General features: G+C 32.4%; 3 protein-coding genes across 3 annotated transcripts; 1 reads left to right on the top strand and 2 right to left on the bottom strand.

Moving 5' to 3' along the window:
• Positions 1–5,810: 5,810 nt before the first annotated feature.
• Positions 5,811–8,931, top strand: LOC21392731 (mitochondrial outer membrane protein porin 2). Its single transcript, XM_010104467.2, has 6 exons — positions 5,811–5,958; positions 6,074–6,141; positions 7,643–7,753; positions 7,840–7,926; positions 8,026–8,234; positions 8,344–8,931. Exons 1-6 carry the CDS (start codon positions 5,910–5,912, stop codon positions 8,648–8,650), a joined length of 831 nt encoding a protein of 276 aa, XP_010102769.1. The 5' UTR covers positions 5,811–5,909; the 3' UTR covers positions 8,651–8,931.
• Positions 8,932–11,601: 2,670 nt separating this feature from the next.
• LOC21392730 (60S ribosomal protein L26-1) lies at positions 11,602–12,255 on the bottom strand. Its single transcript, XM_010104466.2, has one exon. The coding sequence runs from the start codon at positions 12,206–12,208 to the stop codon at positions 11,768–11,770; it is 441 nt and encodes a 146-aa protein (XP_010102768.1). The 5' UTR covers positions 12,209–12,255; the 3' UTR covers positions 11,602–11,767.
• Positions 12,256–15,863: 3,608 nt separating this feature from the next.
• Positions 15,864–16,587, bottom strand: LOC21392729 (60S ribosomal protein L26-1). The gene has a single exon (XM_010104465.2). It carries the CDS (start codon positions 16,502–16,504, stop codon positions 16,064–16,066), a length of 441 nt encoding a protein of 146 aa, XP_010102767.1. The 5' UTR covers positions 16,505–16,587; the 3' UTR covers positions 15,864–16,063.
• Positions 16,588–23,478: the final 6,891 nt, after the last annotated feature.

The following is a 23,478-nucleotide window of genomic DNA, read 5'->3' as shown; positions in this document are numbered from 1 at the left end:
CTTCTGAAGCTTGGAATTCGGAAGGAGAAGAGGAGAGAATAGAGATCCGAACGTTATGGTTGGGGTGGGGATATTACTTGGTAATAATTATAGATAATAATTATAGATAGCCCCATGTAACGGTCTTGCTTTGCTCCTCATATTGGAACTACATGTGCGGGTCAACGTCACCACCTCCTTGATATTTTGAATTTTGTTCTTTCATTTTAGTCAGGTTATTATTATTATTATTATTTTTTTTTTTTTTTTTTTTTGGGAATTGCTCTGGTAAGCACCTAAAAAATAAAATATCAAAAAAGTTTTATTTTCCGTCAGACGATCTACGCTAAAAACTGTTAATTTCGTATACTTTTTAATTTAATTTAATTTTGATTAGATTCAACAGTTTGAAACGGGTCTCATTGATAAGAAGATTCTAACAAAGAAATTCTTTTTTTATTTTAGAACCATGAGACTTTTTTTAGATTTGAATCATAATTCATCATTTTTGTTATAGTTTTTTTCTTATAAAAATTTAAATTTTTATTCAAAATTTTTATTTAGACATGTGAAAAATACATCCCTAATAATTATGGGTTTACTTGAAATTTTATATGCACTTTTAAGCTAAAAATGTAATTAAAAATGACTAATAGTTGATTGTGATAATTGGAATTTGTTTTAGTTTCTTCATCGCAATGAGTAGTGCTACAACAAGAAGCATTTTTTTTAGATAAATTGTATTTCAAAATACATAAATACAAATGCTAATATTGATATAAATGACCTAGTAATACAAGCATAATTTAACGCCCTAACTATTGACCGGTTTCCATCACTTATCATGAAAGCGGGAGGGGAGGAAAACATGCACTAAGCTCCTGCAACGAGAGGCTGATACGGGAAACGACCACACATATGGCTCTTTAAAAATACATCTCTATAATCGATGGACAACTCTGATCAATCGAGTTTAAGATACTTATAGACCAAAAGTCACTCAAGATAATGAGCATTTTGGTTTTGCCATTTGTCATTTTTTATATTTTAACAAAGTACTATTCTTAAAGTAATTAATGATAGTAATTGTTTAATTTTACAGTAAATTTACATTTAACTATGTAATAATTGATCATTGATTATGGCATGTGATAGTAAGAAATGTGCTTCATTTGAAGAGGGGGAAAGTAAAAAAAAAAAAAAAATGCTCTCTTAATATATTAAAAAAAAGGAACTTATATGATAGGAGCACAACAAATAAATTACGATAATTTTTATTTTCAGTCATATATATAAAAAATTATTTATTTTGTATATTTTTTAAATTTAATGTGATATTGTTTATATTTAAGAGTAAAAATTTAACACTATTAATGGACTGTTTGGTTGGTAGATTTGTATTCTGATTCAAATAATGATTCATAGTTCATTATAATATTTTTTCTCATAAAAAATACACATAAATAAAAAATAATTATAAATTCATAAATTAAACGTCCAATTAAATACCTTTAAAAAAAAAAAAAAAAAAACTGGACACGGTCCGAAAAGAAAAAAACGCGGAGAAAGAAGTGAGTGGGGCGGAACGCGTCAACTCGTTCATGTCATGGAAAAAAAAAAAAAAAAAAAAGGAATGATGGCACAATATACGACAAAAAGAGTGAGATCTTTTGTGACGATACCGCGTCGTTTGGAATTAAATGCAGCATGTCATTAGCAAAAACAAAAAAGAAGAGAAAATTACAAAAACCAAAAAGAAAGTGCGAGCATGTCTGCTCTTTTAAATAGTCTAAGGTAAGATTTGAAACAGAAAAAAAAAAAGGGTAGCCTTTTGATCACCTTCTTTTTAATAAATGATTAGAATTTTTAAATTTTAGTCAAATAGTGAAACTTTTTTTTCTTTTGTAAACATTTTTTTTATTGTAGTTAATCAGTGATAAATTATAATTTTTTTTAAAAGAAATGATAAACTATAGTTAATTAATTATAATTCATGATTAATTAATGGTAAATTATTATTAATTAATGATAAATAATTATAAATTAAAGTTAATAAAAAATAAATCACATAATTAATCACTAAATTGATCATTTTTCTAATTTATTAAATTTCGGTCATATACTAAAAAGGTAATATTTATGGTAAGTAAGGTTTTTTTTTTTTTTTTTGTTTGATACTCTACTGGTAAGTATTGTTGTTTTAACTATTGGATTAATTTTTAATAGTCAGATCTGGGATTAGACGCAGTTCGTCGCACTTTAAATTTTTAATATGAACATTCACATATCTAACTGATAAAAACTTAATTTATCGGTTAAAATTACAATACCTACCAGTAGGATAGAAAAAGACTTCCCCACCATAAAAATTTGTCTACTAAAAATACCTATGAAAAAGGGGCCATTTACCCCTAAATCCCCTGGAAAAGTTGCATTACATAAAGACACTGTTTGTTATAATTTTTTTTTTAAATTTTATGTGATTTTAACTAGATTTAATAATTAAAACATATAATATTACTATGACGTCTTACGTGGAGTTCGGATATTTCATTTTAGCAGCTTTAAAGTGCTCTTACCATGAGTGTGGTAGCTTAGATTTAAAGTAAACTTTTAGTTGTGTTACTTATGGTTAAAAATTTGAGTGTTGAGTGATTCTATTTGAAAATCTTATAAATGAGATGACTTTTTTTTATGAAGGAGTAGAGTCCGCTGTTACGAACACCCATATCAACGTCAAATATTGGATTTAAGCCTTAATTAAATAAATAATAAAAAAATAAGGGAGAAAGAGAGAAATATGTCAAGACTTAAGATGAATTAAAATTAATAGGTCAATAGTTTACCTAAGTTAATAAATAAGCTAAATTACTATTTTCGTCCATAACTTATCTGGTTATGAACCATAACTTGACAAGTTTGTCAATAACTTATCTAGTTATGAACTATAACTTGACAAGTTATGACCTATTAATTTCTATAACTAAAAATTGGCCTATATACTTCCTTAAACTTTTCATATTGATATATTTTCTACTATTTCTGAAAAAACAATAGTCGATTACATGACTTACATAACCTTTTCTTTTACCTATAAATCGTTCCCCACTATTTGATCTCAAGGATTTGGATTCAACGTCAAGCAATTTTACAACTCCATTATATGAATTTTGAAAAAGAATAATGGTATTTGGTCTCTTTGAAAGTACTTTCAGTTTTTTTTTTCCTTTTATATATATATATATATATTTTTTTTTTTTTTTTGCTAGAAAAAATAAATTAGACCCCACGCAATCTAGATTAAATATAATAGAAAAACATGCCTATTACAATGACAATGACACTTGTGCTTTATTAATTACAATGATTACAATGACACCCTTCTTACCAAACCTAATAACATCAATACCTTTACTCTCAAACTCTATTAAATTTACTTGAGAAGGGTCAAAACTAACCTTTTTCATATTGACTTTATTTATTTATTATTTATTTTTAATAAAAAAAGGTGTTGTGATATTTTTAAAAGAGTTAATGTAAAAATATGTTAACAAATGTTAATGTGTTTAACTTTTTGTATTATATTTTTTTGTCTTTAAAGTATTAAGTTTAATTTAAGTTTCATTTTTGTTTTATTATTAAGATAAAATTGTCCAATTTACTTTATTATTTAATTAAATTTCATTATAATATTTATTTTAATTGGTCCTAATAATGTCCCAAATATTAAGTGGCTTTTTAATTTAATATGTTATTTTAGTGGATGGAAAGCATTACTAAAACAAAAGACTTTTAGGAAATAAATTAAAAAAATAATTATTTTAATTAAAGTGAAAGTTATAGTTACAAATGTGTAAAATTAACTAAACTCAGTTTTTATGCTAAATAAGGGTAAGTCATTCCAAACATTAACTTTAGAAACATTTTTCCAACACCTTGAGGAATTAAAAACTCGAATAAACGAGTTGAACGGGACCTAAATTTCAAATTGAAAAGTCATCCTGCAGCTACTGATATTCCTAAAATAATCAAAAGCACGTATAAACTTCTTGTGTCATGGCATAATGGTTCTATATTGTACTTTGCTACATATGCAATCTCCTTTTCATTTCAAAAATGCAGGACGCGTTTGAAATTCGTTCTAAAATAATTTTGTTTTTTGTATGAAAATGAAAATAAAAATGTTTTCAATCTCAGACATAAATCATTTTTAAAAATGCGTTTGGTAATTTTATAAAGAGATTGTTTTCAGTATAAAAAAAAACTCATTAATGTCTCTTTCTCTCTCTCTACTCGAGAGAGGAGAAAACGAAAATAAAAAATAAAAAAACGACTAAAAGTCGTTTTTCATTTCTCTCTCATTTTACACTAAACTAAAAAATCGTTTTCATTTACGTTTTTTGTCTTTATTGAACCAAACGCCGTTTTAGAAATTTTTTTTTTTAAAAAACGTGAAAAATAAAAACAGAATCAATTCTAAACACGGCCGCAGTTTCTTTTGTGTATTTGCTAGAAAAAATAATTAAAGTATTGGTTTCCTTGAAAAGTTTGTATTGAAGAAGTATTGTATAAGACTGAAAATTCCATTTCCTTAGAATATACGTCAAGGTCCTCAATTTTCACCATCCATGTCTAGCACATTGATCACTCACGCATATTAAGGTCATTCTATTGTGGAATATTTTCTGTTCAATTTACATCTAGAAATGTGGTGAGAGTCAATATTGATCAAACCTCCGGTAATTGGCAATAAATTTCCAACAACAGTCAAGGCGTATACTATTTTGAAACGTTCTCTTCTTCGATTTTGCATTCATGCTTTGAACAAAAGCAATTTGAACTCACAATCTATGGCCTTTTCTATTGTGGGAACCTCTAAAAAAACTCAGCCGTCAAAATATCATATTTTGATCGTTAGATTAATTTTTCAACAGTTAAATCTGTAGAACGAGCAATTCTATATAGTGCACTGTAAATTTTTAATACGAACGTGTACAAATTTAACTGTTGAAAACTTAATCCAACAATTAAATTAGAGTGTTCTACTAATATATTTTTTTTCTTACCGTAAAGACTCCTATATTCTAGAGATCTAATAGACCAATTCATCTTTCATCAGTACTTTAGAGCCCGTTTAGTTTACTGATTTGAGTTTTTAATTTGAGTTGATATGTGATTTTATGTAAGAACTTTTTACTGTAACAAAAAAGTTAAATGTGATTGTTTCTTAGAGTTTTTTACTATAGTAAAATATAAATTTTAAACTCGAATCAGTGAAATATACAGGTTTAAATTTGCTTTATACTGAAATTTTACTTTTCAGAAATATCGTCCACGGCAAGCCAAATTGGAAATTGAGCAGTTGACTGCTACGTTTGGTTTCTTTATGGTATTTTATATTTTATTAATCAAGTAGTTTTCTTTTTCCTTTTATCTATAATTTATAAGGCATGAAATTATAATTATAATTTATAATTTATGTCACTCTGATGATGATCAATAATAACAATAACTACTAGAAAAATCTTATGTTGGAGCGACACTGAAGAAAATAATTAAGAGCAGTTTTACATTTCAAAGTACTGTTTTTTATTCATTAATCATTATTACTATACCCAACAATTAAAGGGACGCCCTCCTGCTTAAAAAAAAAAAAAGCACAAAAAAGTAAAATAAAACGACAGCCAGGGCATGTTTCAGTAAACGGGGCCACATACGAAGCTACGTCGTTTGATGAGATAAACGGTTGGAAACTCTCGCGTCAGCTGAAGAGAATCACAGCCGTCAAATCAAAGCACAAAATTGAAAAATACCAATTCCGAATCCACCACGAAAATAGAGACTCACACAGTCTCCCACCATTTCCACAGCACCACTCCCCTGAAATCGCACAGATCTTCTCTCTCTCTCTCTCTCCTTCCTCTGCGAAGATGAGCAAGGGACCGGGACTCTTCTCGGAAATCGGCAAGAAAGCCAAGGGTAATTTTCTCTTCCCCACGATTTATCGGAGCTTCCAGGTCGCATTCCAGTTCTGTTTCCTCACGATTCGATTTTTTTGGTTTGTGAAAACTGATCGTTCTCGCTTTGGATTTAGATCTTCTCACGAGGGATTACACCTCCGATCAGAAATTCTCTGTCTCCACCTACAGCGATGCCGGCGTGGTAAGAAAGCTTTCCTTTAATCTGAGTTTTGCTCAAAATTTGAATTTGAATAGATTCATTTCTGCTGCCCCAATGTTTTCTTTGAATTGTGTAATGTTTTCTGTTGATTGAATCAATGCTTGGATCAATTGCTAGGGTTTTCTGATGGCCTCTTTTTTATGTTCCTGATTATTTGGTCGTAATTTGCGATATTTTAATTTTAGAAAAAAAAACTATATTTTTAAAGTGGGTATTTTTTTCACTCTTATGGGTATAAAATGCCATTATTTTGGGGGTGTTTGCCAAAGCCCAAAATGACTACCCTACAAAGTGAGGTTCGTGAAAAATTCTTTTTTTAGTTTTACACTACTCACTCGGTTGCTCAGTGTAAAATCGTTTTTTGAAAGAATTTTTTCGAAAAAAAGCTTTCTATTGAAGTCATTTTTAAAAAGATATACGAAACGTCGAAATCTGTGCTGTGATTTACTTTTTTTTATGAGAAACTTATCTACTATACTTAAAGTTTATGTGTCTTCAACTTGTGAAAACAATGCATGAGCCTATTGAGATTAATTTGGCGATCTGCATAGGTGATGGTTTATGTCCGAGAAACCTTTGAATTACTCCATTTCGATTACTTGATTCAAACGGTTCTAGTTGGATTATGAATCTGATTATAATTTAATTTCAATTCCAATTTATGTCACTCTCCACAGTTGAAAGAATTAAAAGGACTTACTTTTCATTGTCCAAACTCCAATAAACAGATTTCAAAATCATTTGGTGATTTCTGTTTCACGTTTTTGTTTTTGTTTTTTTTACCTCACTAAAACGATGGATAAAAGAAAAGTAATCAGGTAGAAGAGCTTTGACATTATCAACTGATACTCCTTTAAAATTCTGTCATTTTTTAGCTACAAGTGTGATTTTTGGAACTCTATCCGTGGTGAGAGTGCTTTTTTCCTTCCCATTTGCTTGGACGCATTGTTTGGGGTTTAAAAGTAGACAACCAATTTGATCTCAAAGCTTCTTTGTTCGGGATGCAATTTGGTGTATTCAGTTTTTGCAGATATTTCCTGTGGTGATGTTTTCCGATAAATGGGTTAGGAAGTACATTTTGCAGCTTGTTCATTTAATTAGTTCATATTAGTAAAAAGAAAACTATGCTTTTGAAGATAGCATATAGGCGTATTACCTTTTTTATTTTTTAAACAGCTAGAAGGAAGACTGAACTGATAATTGCTGCCAAATTTCAATTCTTGTCAACAATATTTTCTACTGTTGTAATTTTTTATTTGGAATGTAGTGCATCACATAGTATAGAACTTAGAGTTCAATTCTGGATTATTAATTGTTGTAACCTACTTGTTTCTGTATGGTGATTTTATATTTCTCTGTTTCGGATCGGTTAGATGTTTGGAAGTGGTAGAAACCTGACACATTCTTTTATTTTTATTTTTATTTTTTATGACAAATAACATGAAACCTTTTTGTTTTGCTTTTTGTCTTTTTTCTCATATAGGCCCTCACATCAACAGCAGTGAAGAAGGGAGGACTCTCAATTGGGGACGTCGCAGCAATATACAAGTTCAAGAACACTGTTTTTGATGTGAAAGTTGACACGGACTCAAATGTATGTCCTTTCTTTTGTTGAAGATGCTAAAATGAAGCAACTTTCTTGTTTTGATAAGCTTGATCTAACTTCTCTCTTTGTGGCAGATCTCAACAACTGTCACGGTCACCGAGATCTTGCCATCCACAAAGACTATTGCTTCTGCCAAACTACCTGACTATAATTCTGGCAAGGTACCAAGGTTTGGCATCTTTAGGCAATGAAATTCTTTTCTTGCAGGACGTTGTCTTAAACGTGCATCTACGTTTTTGTGCTTGCTGTGTTTTGTGTAGTTGGAGGTTCAGTACTTTCATGATCATGCGGCCTTTTCAACAGCCGTCACTGTGAACCAATCTCCATTGCTTGATGTCTCAGCCACCATTGGTACGCCAGCCATTGCCTTTGGTGCAGAAGCGGGTTATGACACCACTTCCAGCAATTTTACCAAGTACAATGCCGGTATTAGTGTAACGAAGCCGGATTCATCTGCATCAATAATTCTGTAAGCTCTCATGTTCTACTTTTTATCAAATCCAATGATTTTAACTCCATAATTTCAATGAATTTAGTACTTCAATACTAGGTCCCTTACCTTCTCTCTTTTTCTGTAGGGGTGACAAGGGAGACAGTATCAGAGCATCTTATGTGCAGTATCTGGATCAATTAAAGAAAATTGCGGCAGTTGGAGAGATCACTAGAAGATTTTCCACAAATGAGAACACTTTCACTGTGGGTGGCTCATATGCCGTTGACCGTCTAACGCTCATCAAAGCAAAGCTGAACAACCACGCGAAGCTGGGGGCTGTCCTCCAGCATGAGGTTGTACCAAAGTCACTGCTGACAATCTCCGGTGAGATTGACACCAAGGCCTTGGAAAAGAATCCCAAGTTCGGGTTGGCTATTGCGCTCAAGCCTTGAGTGTTGTGCTCACCGCAGTGATGCATTTTGGGCACTAATACCTTGTTCAATTTTTTACGGTGGCTCTTGAAGGGATAACTCGAATAAGTAGTTCCACAGACAAAATTTGGTTCTAGACGACTGTGGATGGTTTGATTTGATGATTCAACTGTTTCTATTGTTATCTTTTCTTTCTGGAATTGTAAGGTAGGTGGTGGAGGCATTTTGACGCTAGCCCATTATATTCTCCTTATGTTGAGGACGCCTTAGTCGTTTTGATTGATGGAATTTTTTTTTCCCAATTCCCAAATGGAGCTTATACTTGACAAAAATCATGTCTTACTATCTATTTCGATGCAGCATAAACAAGTTCCGATAGTGTTCTAGCTGCAAAAGTATAAAATCTTTGCTGTGTTTTCTTTAAAGCGTGTTGGTCTATTCCAAAGTGAAATTTCTACTACTGGTAGAAGCCCTAAAGCCGAATTTATCATTGGTAACTCTGCAGCTGACATATTTTATGTTGTTTATATAAATTATTTTCCAAAATTATAGTAGCAGCATATTTTTAAAACTAAATTAAATTTGAAGACATTTAAAGTAAATAGTAGTAAAAAGTTTTTTCTTATCTCGTACGTGGTAAAAAATAAAATTTTAATTTATTACTTTTTACTTAAAATAATTTAAACATATGCTATTTACTTTTAATTATTTATTGTAAATATGTTATTTACTTCTTTCACCCTTATAATATATATATAAATATATATATATATATATATATATATATTTGCCCAAACTGTATCAAGAGCAACTCAATATTTTGTTCATCAATTGGAGATTAGCAAGTGTGTTATTTTCCCTCTTCACACCGAAAAAAGAAAAGATTAGAAGTTGTTAATAGCCTTGGTTGTTGAATTAGCTAAAGTGTGAACAGCCTAATAATTTCCATTTTTTACCAAGAAAGAAAGAAAAGCATCCTCACAACATAACAGCATCTTCAAGGCATAAAAAAGTGTTTCACCAAGCTTGGGACGGAATCTGGATCGTTAATTGCCAACACTGTTTTTAAAGCGGAGGTAAACGAAAATACAGTATATTCGGCTCCTTGGAAGTGATTTTGTATAAAAACAAGAACATCTACTTAATTCAAGAAACACAAATCAATTACATGCTTAAAAACTTGAATTAAAAATAGGTTTGGCAAGCATATAAAGCAATATCAATGACGATTTGTACCAAGTAGTGCAATCTTATTGAATTATGATCGAATGACTTTAGACAGCGGCGAATCACGCGTAAGACGTAATGACAGTACGATCACCTTTGAACAAAAATCATCCCAGAAAGACTGAAAGAAAATAATGGGCAAATGATTTTATTTTTTTTTGTATGAAAATAAAAATGAAAATGTTTTTAATTTTAGACAGAAATTATTTTCAGTATAAAAAAATTCATTAATGTCTCTCTTTCTCTCTCTTGCTCGAGAGAGGAGAAAATGAAAACAGAAAATAAAAAATGACTAAAAGTCATTTTTTTATTTCTCTCATTTTACACTAAGTTAAAAAATTATCTTCATTTCTGTTTTTTTTTTATCTTTATTGCGCCAAATGCCATTTTAAAAATATTTTAATTTTTTCTTTCTCAAAAAATGTGAAAAATAAAAATGAGATCAGTTCCAAACACGCCCAATATGATTGTTACATAATACCATCAATGTCTGCTAGTCTAGCAAGTGAAAACTAGCATGTCCATAAAAATGGCATGAAAAACTTCTTTTCACAACTCAAATCACAAATTTAAATTTTTATTACAATATTTTTTCTCATAAAAATTAAAATTCAACTTGCTTACTACAATATTCTCTTGTATAAATTTACTTTTTAACTCAAATTCTCTTACTCAAATTGTAAAAAGAACGACCGGATCATCAAATAAAAAATGTCTTTGTCTCCCTTGTGAAGCTTTATATTTCAAAATAACAATTGGGCCAACAAAACAAGTTCACAGAATTATCATAAACCAATGTGCTACTTCTTGGCTAAGATGATTATTACCAAATGTAGAACTCAAAGCTAATCCATTTTTCCCCTAACAACAGCCTTACTCAATTGCAACCTCCCCCAAAAGCACAGAGACAATACACTAGTAAACAGTCTAAAATCATCATGTCCAACATTTTTAAAATAATTTTATTTTCAATATAAAAAAAAAAATTTAAAAATTATGTTAAAACCCAATTAAAAAATGTGTTTAATTAATTAATTAAGAAATTATTTTGAATATAATAAAAAAAATAAAATTGTGTTTAATTATAATTATTAATTTAAATATTATAATATTATTGATAAGTATTAAAAAATTAAAATAAAACAAAAAAATAACTTTTAATTATTTTTTAATTCTTTCAAAAAATCATTTTTATTATTTTTTGTTCTCATTTTTATTTTTATTTTTAAAATATTTACTAAACAAAGCAATATGTAGACCACACAAACACAGTTTACAAATATTTTCATTTTCGTGTCTTAAAAAATGTACAAAAAACAAGTAAAAATTAATTCCAATCGCAACCCTCATTTCTTGCAATACCGCATTGCTGAAGCCACAAAAATAGAAACCACAGACAATCTATAGAGTTGAAAATAAAACTACAAAGTTTACTAATCAATGAGGAAATGAAAAAGAACTAAGGCCCGTTCATTTCGCTAATTCGAGTTTAGAATTTGAGTTTTGTTACATATAAAATTTTCACAAACAATCACATCTAATTTTTTTACTACAGTAAAAAGTTCTCACATAAAATCACATCTTAACTCGAATTAAAAACTCGAATAGCGAACTAAACGGGCCCTAAGCATCCCAAATAAATATTTCTCAAAATATAAAATATTGCAGTAAATTAGCACAAAATCCACGTCTCAAAGAGAACCCTAAACGTTGAGATCCAAAACTTGACACCCAAAAAGAGCACCAAATAAACACCAACCAAAAACCATAGATTAAACGAAAAGTACCTTTCAAATTTTCTTCGTAACAAAACTCTAAAGAACAGTGAAACTAAAAAAAAAAAAAAAAAACAGAGATAGAGATCTAAATATAAAATCTTGAACAAAAACATTAAAAAAAAACCTAATTCGTTCAATCGACGCTCTGCATAATATCCTCGGCGGTGAACTTGGTGCCCTTGTCCTTGTCGGCGGCGGCGCGGCCCTTGGCCTTGCGGTCGAGGAGGGACTTCCGGTCCTTGTCTAGCCTGAGCTTGGTGATCACAACCTTCGAGGGGTTGATTCCGACGTTGACTGTCGATCCGTTGACCTTCTCGCGGGTAATTCGCTCAATGTGGATCACCCATTTGCGACGGTAGACCTGGACGACCTTGCCCTCGCGGCCCTTGTAGGTCCCACGCACCACCTGGACCTCGTCGTCCTTGCGGACCGGCATGGAGCGGACGTTGTACTTGGATCGGAGGTCGCCGGAGAGAGGCGCGCTCATCAGCACACGGCGGACGCTCGACGGCGCCGTGAAGTGGGCCTTCCGGCTCTTGCGGCGGGAGCTCGAGACCCTCGGGTTGAACTTCATTTTTGCTCTCCTAGGGTTTCACTATATTCTATTGTTTCTACTAGTGTTGTCTATTTATACGTGTTACATAAATTGGATTGTAGGGGACTAAAGTGTAATTTTGAATTTGTCAAAATAATAAGTAATTTAAAATATCTAATTGGAAGAAAATTAACATTCAATGTTTTTTTGAGGAAATAAACATTCGATGTTTTTATTATATAAGAAAACATTCGATTTTTTTGGGATTAAATCTTTTATAAGAGAATGTATGATGTAACACCTACATAATTTAGATGAGAGCCAGTTTGACATTGTTGTATTATTGAAAATAAATGTTGTAGTTGTACTATTAGTAAAAATTATTATAATTAGAAGGTTGTAAGTGTTTTATAATTCTTTTAACGTTGTTACTAGTACTAAAAGTAGAATTTTAGGTCTTTTGTAATATTAATATGGAGATATACAATAATTAAAAATTATGTTTATATTAATTTTTTTTTTATAATATTAAAATCAAGATTCCTAATTTTTTACACCAAAATTTGACAAATATAATATTATATTATCTCTTAAAAAAATTTAAAAATACATTAATTTTATTAAAAAATTACAATAATAAATCATGGTTTGCCATTTTATTTTAATATATAACTATTAAAAATATTTGAGTAAGATTTAACATATAATATTTATTAAAGAATTTAAAATGCTTTATTAGATATTATAAATATTTTTTATTTGTTATATAAATAAATAAAATCGATAGATTGTGAATTATGTTTTTCTTATTATAGATATTTTAATAAATTTGAAGTAATAATGGCAAAAGTAGTTATGCAAAATAACCTCTAACATACTTCTTAAATTATGTTGTTGGTCAATAATTTTTAGAATCTGTTGGGTAAAATTAAGGTTTACCAATCGCTCTAATATGTTATAAATTCTTTAAGAATCTATAAGCAACCCCTAAAAGTGATATCTACTCAAAATTATAATTAGGATTATCATTTGTTCATTATTTTAGTACGGTTCTTATTTTTGCTATCCCTCAAACTTTTCAGTTTTAGCAAGAAGCTCCTTAAATTCTTAATTTTGACAATTTACCACAAGACCTTTCTTAATTGTTGCATTGTGTCCTATTTTGTTTGCTTCCTATTAAATTGTGGACTTAAAATTAGAAGATTTGGATAAAGGTTTGAATTAGATTTTAAAAATGTTGTGTTAGAGAAGAAATTTCCACCGCTCACATGAGGCGCATTGTGCTTTCCGTCACTAATTTAACGAAAAGTATTAGAATCTTACCTTAACTAGAAATATTGACACGATTCACTAAATAAGATAAAGGTAATCCTCTCCTAATAAGCCGATTTTACTAGGTTGAGTTAGGCTCAATATCCATTAATTTATGTAAATTTGTATCAGAGCAGACCCAATTTTATAATGTTGTGTCCCCCAATATCGACTTATTCACAGCGGTTTGGCATGGTCCACGCTGTGCGTGAGGGGGACGTATTAAAATCTCACATTGGCTGAAAATATTGACATAATCTACTTAATAAGGAGAGAGTAATCCTCTCATAGTAAGTCAATTTTGCTAGGTTGAGTTAGACCTAATATCTTTTGATTTTTGTAAAAGAACGCTGAGTGGCAACATTCCAACAGTTTAGAAAGTTCAACTGATAAATTTACCATTGTGGGGTTAAGTTGTCAAAAGCTTAAAAGTTGTGGAATACAGTTCTCAGCATTTCAAGAATTCATGACTTCTATATCTATCCTTATTTTTCTGACATTTGTGTGAGTGCATCAACAGATATGTAGACGGCTTATCTTCCAAAAATGGTTGTGCTCTTGAAGAATCACACATGGAACCTTGTTCTAACACCCACCAAGAGGAAAATAGTCGAATTCAAGTAAGTGTATTAAATCAAGAGAAGGCCAGATGGAACTGCTGCGTGTTAGAAGCTTAGAGGTCCGGTTGGTAGCCAAAGGGCTACCATCACACCATTGGTTGACTTTTCTGAAACTTTTAGTCCACGAGTTAAGTAAAATAAATCACCAAAACAATTGTTCTTGTAATTATTGTTTTCACAAAGAATTAGAGCATCAGAAAACTAGACCTTACTCTGCCTTTCTTTAATGGAATTCTAAATGAAGATGTGAATATGCTTCAACCGCCGGGGCTTGAGCATAAAGGAGGAGATAAGGCTTATGTGGCCTAAAGCAAGTTGTGTTTATAGAGTTGTGCATGTTTCTAGTTTTACATTTTTTTGGCCCCGAACAATGTCAAGAATAGAGAGTACTACCATATTCAACCTGAAGGCGTTTACAATTACAATAGGCAATTAGGCATTTGCCCTTGACTCTATATTTTTGTTCTTCAAAAACTGATTAGCAGTTATTTTCTTGATTGAACAGATTGGCAACTATTAAGTAGCCTATGACGTTGAATTGGTGTTCAGCATTAATTCTGGTGTACGAATTTTGGTGTTGCCATTTCTAACAAGAAGCTAAAGAAATGAAATATGGAATTCATTACAATTCTAGGGGTATCATATAATCTGGATTATTCTCATGAATATGGATTGCATCCATACTTCACAAACACAGTCGAGCAGTAAAATTATCCTCCGCCGCTGACAAACAGACTTTGACGAAACCACCGGAAAGGTTGTCACCCCAAGTCAGCAAACAAGGAGGTTCGGACCCAAGAGATCCATCATCTTGGTCTGCCTCTTCAAAGCCAACACCTGAAACGATGGGCTATCTCCTTAACTTTCTATCTAACAGGTCTCTTTGGGGGAAAAAAAAATACACGAGGCTCGTTAATTAAGCCATGTCAGAATCGTGAGACTAGCCTGGTCGCTGGCTACTAAAGCATTTCTCAACATAAAAAATTCATGGCTTTAAAAAATGTTTAACTCAGCTTAGGAAGCTAAAGCCCCAGTGATTGATTGCAACACTGTTTACAATAGAGTGGCAGGAAAATGAAAACACAAATCCAATGACGCCTTTAGGTAGAGGTATTTTCATATGACATGGCTTTGACAAGGATGCAATCTGATAGAATTGTGATTTTGACTTTAGAATTGTGATTTTGACTTTAGAATTGTGATTTTGACTTTAGAATTGTGATTTTCACTTGGAATAACATCATGATCACAATACAGCAAACTTAAATAAGTGACTGACTTCAGCCACGCAAGAATAAGAAAGAAGAAGAAGAACCACTTAAAAGCATAAGCTTTAGAAAAATGTCCAAATTAACCTAACATGGGTTCTTCAAGTCCAACGGAAGAGCCACCCAAAAGCCAAATTTCCATTTGAAAATGACAATTAAAACGAAACCAATACATGTTTACATCAGTGCTTGGAAGCGTACAATTTCAAAATGATTTTGTGCAATAAAACAGTCACCCAAAAAAGTGAAATCCCATCTTTGGAACAACTACTATGAGACTCAATACCAGGCAACAAATGCAACCAAACAAAGAAGACCGATCACAACAAAATCCTAATGCCGTAAAAAGTAGAGATAATGCAACAAGTTAATAATGTAATCACGACATTCATTTAGTACCACATTGCTTAATCCACAATAACTCATCCCAAAATTAATGAGAAACCATAAACAAGATATATAATTGAACATAAAAATGAGGAATTGAAAAAGAGCTAAATCATCCGAAACAGTTATTTCCAGAAATATAGAATATTGCATTAAAACAGCACAAAATCCACGTCTCAGAGGGATCCAACACCAGATACCCTCAAGAGCATCATAATAAACACCAAAAAGCACAAATTAAACGAAAAATACCTTTTTCAGTTCTTCTCAGTAACAAAGACCTAAACAAGAGTAAAAACCTAACTCCTTCAATCGACGCTCTGCATGATGTCCTCGGCGGTGAACTTGGTGCCCTTGTCCTTGTCGGCGGCGGCGCGGCCCTTGGCCTTGCGGTCGAGGAGCGACTTCCGGTCCTTGTCGAGCCTGAGCTTGGTGATCACGACCTTCGAGGGGTTGATTCCGACGTTGACGGTCGATCCGTTGACCTTCTCGCGGGTGATTCGCTCGATGTGGATCACCCACTTGCGGCGGTAGACCTGGACGACCTTGCCCTCGCGGCCCTTGTAGGTCCCACGCACGACCTGGACCTCGTCGTCCTTGCGGACCGGCATCGAGCGGACGTTGTACTTGGAGCGGAGGTCGCCGGAGAGGGGCGCACTCATCAGCACGCGGCGGACGCTCGACGGCGCCGTGAAGTGGGCCTTCCGGCTCTTGCGGCGTGAGCTCGAGACCCTTGGGTTGTACTTCATTTTCGCTTGGTGATGGTGGCGGCTCTGCTAGGGTTTTGCGTGTGTGTGTGTGCGACGGCAAGTGCAGAGGAAGCGTTTTTCCTATGGTTTCTCTGCCTTTATATCTGATGATTAGGAACTAGGGTTTCAGTTTTTTTTTTTTTTTTTTTTTTTTTTTTTTTTTTTTTTTTTTTTTGTGAGTGTTACTTATTAGATATGGGCTGGGACCATTATCAAGCCCAATTTTAAAATTTAAAGGGCTCAGGTTTGTGGACTTGGGCCAGGATATTTTCCAATGAGGCCTTTTAGGGTAGGGAAAAGGAAGTGAAGATGAATGAGAAGGAACAATACTACTATCGAGAAATCTGAATGGATAATTGACTAGTTGATTCTTTAACCTTTTTCTTGATAATTTATTTTTTAAACTTTGAAATTTATTGTAATGTTGGTTAAATTGAAAATAAAGTTAAAAATTTAAATGGTATTTTTCACGTGAGTGTATAATGAAGGTAATTAATATTTTTTTACATCGAATTGATCCTCATATACGCATCATGAGTGAATTTTTTTTTTTTTTTTTTTAAATTGGGAGTTAACCATTTTGGGAGAAAAATTTGGGGGTCTCAATTTTAAAATTTTTTTCATTCATGTTGTGTATGAAGGGTTCAATTCAATGTAAAAGGCTAGAATTATCCTTATTAAACACTTATGTGGTAGATACAGTATAAATTTTTAACTTCATTTTCAATTTGACCGACATTGCAATAAATTTCAGAGTTTAAGGGGTAAATTGCCAAGAAAAAAGTTAAGAGACCAATTTGCTAAACTCGTAAAGTTGAGAGGGTGTCCATGGTTATTGATTTTTACCTTTTACTTTGATTAATACCTTTTTAGTTAAGTAACTATATTACTAAAAGAGTACTAATCAAGAGTAAAGGGTAAATTTAACAATTATCTTTACTATATTATTCTTTGAGAAAAATACACCACTTTTCTCCTGAAGATTTAGAGGACGTTTGGTTCATAGATTCAGAACCATTCTTGTTTTACGTCTGTTTTTTGTGAGAGAAAAACACTGTATAGAACCACGAATCATGATTCATAATCAGGGACGAATACAGGAAATAAACGTCCCCTTAGAGTCTCATTTAGGCATAAAAATGGAACAGATGACAACCTATATTTCAGTGATATTCAATACAATCTACATGAAGAAGTAATGTGACTTTTGTGGAATATTCAAACCTAATTTACACATAAAAGTGATATACTAGACTTTAAAAGTGATATCTGTCTAATTTATGGGGTCCATTATCCCAAAATATGCATAAATTTTTTTTCTTTTTTTTTAAAGCAATCTATAGCAAAAATATTTACTATTTAGAATTTCTCAGAGAAATTCCAGAAGTCATTCTCTTTCCTTTTTTTTTTCTCTGCTCCCGCCATTGCCACTATCCCTGTAGATGTCACAATACAACCCTACATTTGTGATGGAGAACACGGTCCTCACCGCCGAATCACCTGAGATGAAGATCTCTTATATACGAGAGAAGACTGAGATCTTATTATTTTCATAACTCAAGTTACAATTCAAGTTATACTGTTACAGTATTTTCTCTCATAAAAATTTAAATTCAACATTTTTACTACAGTATTTATCTCTCACATGCACAACCTAAATTCTTAACTTGAGTTGTGAAACAAATCTCTCTCACACAGACGCAAGAGAAGTTGATGTCCAAGGCCAATGTTCGTTTATTTATTTATTTATTTATGGTCGTTTATTTATTAATGATTTCCAGTTGTCGATTGCCTGCCATAATTTTCCGGTATTGTAGCTGACAGCAGACTACCCTGAAGTATCACGGTAGGATACTGTTCGTGGCACGATTGGTGAGCGCTTAGCAAGTTGCTAGAATTTTTGGTATCACAGCCAACAATTACACATGTACCACAAGGCTATCGTTGATAGAATTTTGGTATAACAACGCACTATTCCTAAGAGCCCAATAGCATAAGTGTTTGTTGTCAATGGCTACGTGAGTTGTTGTAGTATGATACTATCAAAGACATTTGTGTTATTTACATGTTCGTGTGGCATCTTTTGCAAATATATATTTTTTGATATAAAAATCAAATCCAACACTTCTGAATGTGACATTTGTGTAAAGTCATAAGGCATCTTGTAGTGGTCCAAATCAGGGATTCAGGATTTCTAATATTCGTTTAAATTTCTTAACTTATCTCATTTTTTGATTTAAATATGCTATTAGGCCTCTAAAAAGCTCTCACAAATAATCACATATAACTTTTTTGTTACAGTAAAAAACTCTCACATAAAGTCACATCTCAACTCGAATTAAAAACTCGAATCAACGAATTAAATGAGCCTTTAATGTGATTTTGCGATTGCTAGTGAGTAGTAGTGAGGCTTGATGGTTGTCAATTGGTTACCACCGTTGCCTGCTTAGGTTGTTGTGTACTTTTGTGTTTACTGTTTACCAACTTAAATTCTGCATATGTGATGTAGCGAAAACTTAATTAAAGGAGAAAAGCGAAACAATAAAATAAAGTGGATAGATCAATTAGCCAGTTAATTTACACCAAATATCAGAAAAACCATTTAAAAAATTGTTAATTCACATAGAATACTGAATTAGGAAGAAAATTGAGAGAAAACTCAAAATTTTTACTCAATTGAACTGACTTTTATTGTAAGAAGGCGTCTAAATATATAGGTAAAACAGAAATTAAAAACTAACCTATTCGAAAATAAAGAAATAGTGGTTCTATTCACGCACTCCTTTTTATTTTCCACACCCCATTTATATAAAATTTTCTCATAATAAAATGAACTCACATAAAATGACAAAAAAAGAAAAAGAAAAATTCAACATGCTTAATTATGTGATTAAATTTTATTGTAAAAAGAATCTAATGATAGTTTTTCTTTTTATTATTTTTATTTTGCATCTTTTTTCTTTTATAAATTGTTATGATTTTTTTGTTTTGTTTTGGTTTTGTTTTTGTTTCGTTTTTTGATTTGCTTATTTTGTTTACTGTTTTGAATAAATTTTTATTTTTTCTTTCGCTTTGTATTTTTTGCTCATATCTCAATTCACATCGTAAATTCGTTCAGTACTTATTTTATTTTTTTTACTTATTTTTGAGTTGTTTTGTTGTCTATTTTATTTATTTTTTCTTAATTGTTTCTTTTTTCCTTTTTCTTTGTTTACTTATGAAAAAAGATTTTATACCCAAAGCTTCAATATAACAAAAAAAAAGAGATATAGAAATGATAATATTAAAGTAAAAAATTAAAATGAAATGGCTGAAAATTAAAAAGTTTATGAAAATAGTTAGGGGTAATGTTAAAATAATAAACGTGTACCACCCATAAAGAAATAATTAAAAAATATAAAAAATTTTTCAAAAAGGAAATTTTAAAAAATTTTAGATGGAAAGAAGAATTGAAACTACTAGACACAAGAAAAAAGGAAACACAATCATAATTAGAATCGAAATTTCCTAAGTCAGCATATTACAGTAACAAAATTATTAAAAATGAAAAAAGATGCCATTTTGAGGGCCTAAATAATGTAATTTGCTTGAAAAGCGTCTCACATCATGACAAAGCGACGAGTTTTGTCCGTTGAGCCGTTTCCACTTAGAAAACACATATTTTTTTGTTTAAATTCAACATCGCCAAAAGACTTCATGAAAACCAGAATTTTTGTCTTATTTAGCTTTGCAATGTTCCCAACGCACCATAAAAGTGAGATCCTTCTGCACCACATTAATATTCTCATATGATTAGAAAAAAGGAAAAAGAAATTGCGTATGATATGTCTTCTGTTTTTACTGGAATATAATGTATTTTCAGTTTATAAAGAAAATACATGCACCGTAGAAGTAATGCTTTTATAACTTTTTTTAGGATATTTATTTCACAACAAAAAGAGTATCTAGATCAAGATAAATTAAGATATGTTTATGCGTGTTGACGTGAAAGTAAACTATCTTTTGGCAAATTATTCCCTTATTTTAAATTTTTTTTTTTTTTGCTAAATAGAGATTTCATTCAACCCACAACAGAGCCAAAAACGACAACAAGAGACAAAAAACGGCAACAAGGAACAAAAGGAAACACTCCGAGAGAGAAAAAAAAAATCGAGAGGAAACAACGAAGAAGGAAAAAAAAAGGAACAAACTACAACTAAGCCGAAGACAAGGAAAGAATTGAGGCCCAAAACTAGGGGAACAACTCCTCAATATCCTTGAAAATAGAAAGGAAGATGGAATCTTGAGACAAGAAACCAAAAACAAGGGTAGTCCTGCTCCACTCGGCCAAGTTATGGCTCGCAAAGTTGCACGATCTATTAATTCAGGAGAAGTCTGTGATTCAAACGTTTAAATCATGTGATTCGAACTATTTTCGATTTACGTGAATTTTTTGTGAAAGAAAATACTGTACCGAACCATGAATCATGATTCGAATCAGGGAACGAATCCCTCTACCAAACATTAGTATTATTTAGAGAGACCAAGGACAATTAGTAGCGGAGGCAGTAACACTTAAGATAGCAAGAGCACTATCACTTTCAATGATATTGTTGAGAAGGCTGAGTTGGAGGAAGCTTGAAGGGCGAAGCGAATAGCCTCCATCTCTGCCACTAAGGGATCTTTAGTTTTGATCAGAGAAGTAGTAGCCATAACTATGTTTCCATTCGAGTCCCGGCCAACAACAACAACCGCCGAAGTGGACTGACCTACTGAACAGTCCACATTAAACTCTTTAGAAGCTTCAAAACGGATGATCGACGAGGTAAGAAGCTCATGGTACTCTTGGTATTGCTTCTGAACCTGCCTGAAATAATGCAGCAGGTTGACTTCTAAACCTTAGAACACCAAATCGTTCCTAGCCTTCTAAATCACCTCTAATGCACTCGAGGTGAAAAAGAGGAACTCCGTCGATTGAGGAAGGGTCGAGTCTCCAAACAAGGCAAGCTTCAAGAAGTCCTTTATGGATTCAAGGTTAAGATGTTCGGGTCATAAGCTCCAGGGAGACATGAACAAGATCAGCCTCGAAAAGCTGCAATACAAAAAGATGTGACTAATAGTTTCCCTCCCTACCCCACAAAGAGGGCAAATCTCTTCTCCTATTCAAATTCTTCAAGAAATCTCTGCCCTGACTGGCAAGGCTCCCACACTAGCTCTCCACCACAAAAGCTTGTGTCTCGGATTCAATTTTGACTTCCAAAGAGACTTCCACATCTTCACATCATCTAAAGATCCATGAATTCGATAACTATATTCCAGCCAATACGCCGTTTTGATAGAGAAATCCCTTTTGGAGGTGGTTGTCCAAATCCAGCGGTCCTAGATACTTTGCGTGGTGAGGGGGATAGCAAGAACAGTTGTCGCTTCATCCTCTGAAAAGAGGGCACGAACTTTGCTTTCATTCCAATTTTCATCGTTATTGAACAGATCCGAGACCTTGTAGAACCCAATAGCTTTCGCTTACTTTGGGGAGCTCTTAAAACCTTTAAGAGATGGTACCCATGGGTCCTTCAAGAAGTTAATCCATATTCCATTCCTAACTAACAAACAAGCCTTTTTCTTATGATATCCCTGGTATTGATTAGGCTTTTTCAGAACTTAGAGTCAGAAGGTTTGGCTTCCGCACCAAGAAAAGTTCTCCCTCTACAGTAGTTTTCAGCAAGGACCTTAACCCAGGGCGAGTGAGAATCTCTAAGCATATCCCATCCTCATTTAGCAAGTATAGCTCGGTTCATGTCTCTAGTTTTTCTTAAACCCAGATCTCCCTAAAACTTGGGTAGACAAATAGAATCCCACGACTTCCAAAAAATATGTCAGCCTTTTTTACCTCACCAAGCATTTCTGTAAACCCCATTAAGCTTTTGGCAGATAGATTTGGGAATCAAGCTCGTTATCATGCTATAAGACGGAAGAGCTTGGCCGGAAGAGCTTGGCTTGCTGATTTTAGGATGACAAGAGTACCAACCTTAGAGAGACGTCTAGCCTTCTAGCCATCTACCCTTTTTTTGGGCCTTATCCACGAGATGGTGCCAGTCTTTAGTATTGCTTTTGGTTTTAAACAAGGGGCCCCCGAGATGCACCGCTCTTTCTCGAATTCACTTATTACCGAACACGTCTATGACTTCCATTGTTTTACTGCTTTACGTGTTTCTACTAAAATAAATCGAATATTTTCCAGCATTAACCTTCTGCCCAGACCAGTAGCAATAAGACTCTAAGTACTGCTTGATGGCATTAGCCGTTTGCTTACTCGCACTCTTAAACACCACCAGATCGTCTGCAAAGAGTGAGTGAGTGAGAACTGTTCCTCCCTTGGAAACTTAAACCCCCTTGAAATTGCCCATCCTGCTTTCCCTCTTAAACATCCGATATAACACTTCAGTACATAGAATGAATAAGAATGGCGATAAAGGATCCGGTTTAAAAGAAATGACTACTCACATTAAAAGAATTAGAGATATTATTGTATGGATTCAAAATAATAATCAAAAGAATAAGATTGGTTTAGATTCTTACAAGTATCTCTACCTCCTAGAACATTAACTTTAGATATGTCTGTAAGATAGAACTCAACTTATATTATGCTTCAACAATGCATCCCCTATAAGGATGCTATAATAAACTTTATATGTGCAAAATTAAGAACATGACATATAGACGCATATGATTGGCAAATTGCCGAAATTTTGTATCAATTTTTAGGTAGGTTTCATAAAGTTGCTTTAAAACTCAGTGGAACATATTACCCAACATCACCTTTAGCTTTAGGTGAACTTTTAAGAATTAACATTTTATTTAGTGAATTTAGGGCGGACCCAATCTTAGGAGTTCCTATCGCTTTTATGGAAAAGAAATTTAAAAAATATTGGTCTAAATTGCCTTTATTGTATGGTTTAAGTACTATTTTTGATCCTAGATTAAAATTAGACGGTCTA

The sequence above is a fragment of the Morus notabilis genome, unplaced genomic scaffold, assembly GCF_000414095.1.
Source record: "Morus notabilis unplaced genomic scaffold, ASM41409v2 Scaffold29, whole genome shotgun sequence".
NCBI classification, from domain to species: Eukaryota; Viridiplantae; Streptophyta; class Magnoliopsida; order Rosales; family Moraceae; genus Morus; species Morus notabilis.
This window is presented reverse-complemented; position numbering and strand designations above follow the sequence as displayed.

Coding starts and splice junctions, on each gene's coding strand:
- LOC21392731 (XM_010104467.2), top strand. CDS start 5,910: ATGAGCAAGGGACCGGGACTCTTCTCGGAAATCGGCAAGAAAGCCAAG. Junction 5,959..6,073: donor AATCGGCAAGAAAGCCAAGG/GTAATTTTCTCT, acceptor CTTTGGATTTAG/ATCTTCTCACGAGGGATTAC. Junction 7,754..7,839: donor AAGTTGACACGGACTCAAAT/GTATGTCCTTTC, acceptor TCTTTGTGGCAG/ATCTCAACAACTGTCACGGT.
- LOC21392730 (XM_010104466.2), bottom strand. CDS start 12,208: ATGAAGTTCAACCCGAGGGTCTCGAGCTCCCGCCGCAAGAGCCGGAAG.
- LOC21392729 (XM_010104465.2), bottom strand. CDS start 16,504: ATGAAGTACAACCCAAGGGTCTCGAGCTCACGCCGCAAGAGCCGGAAG.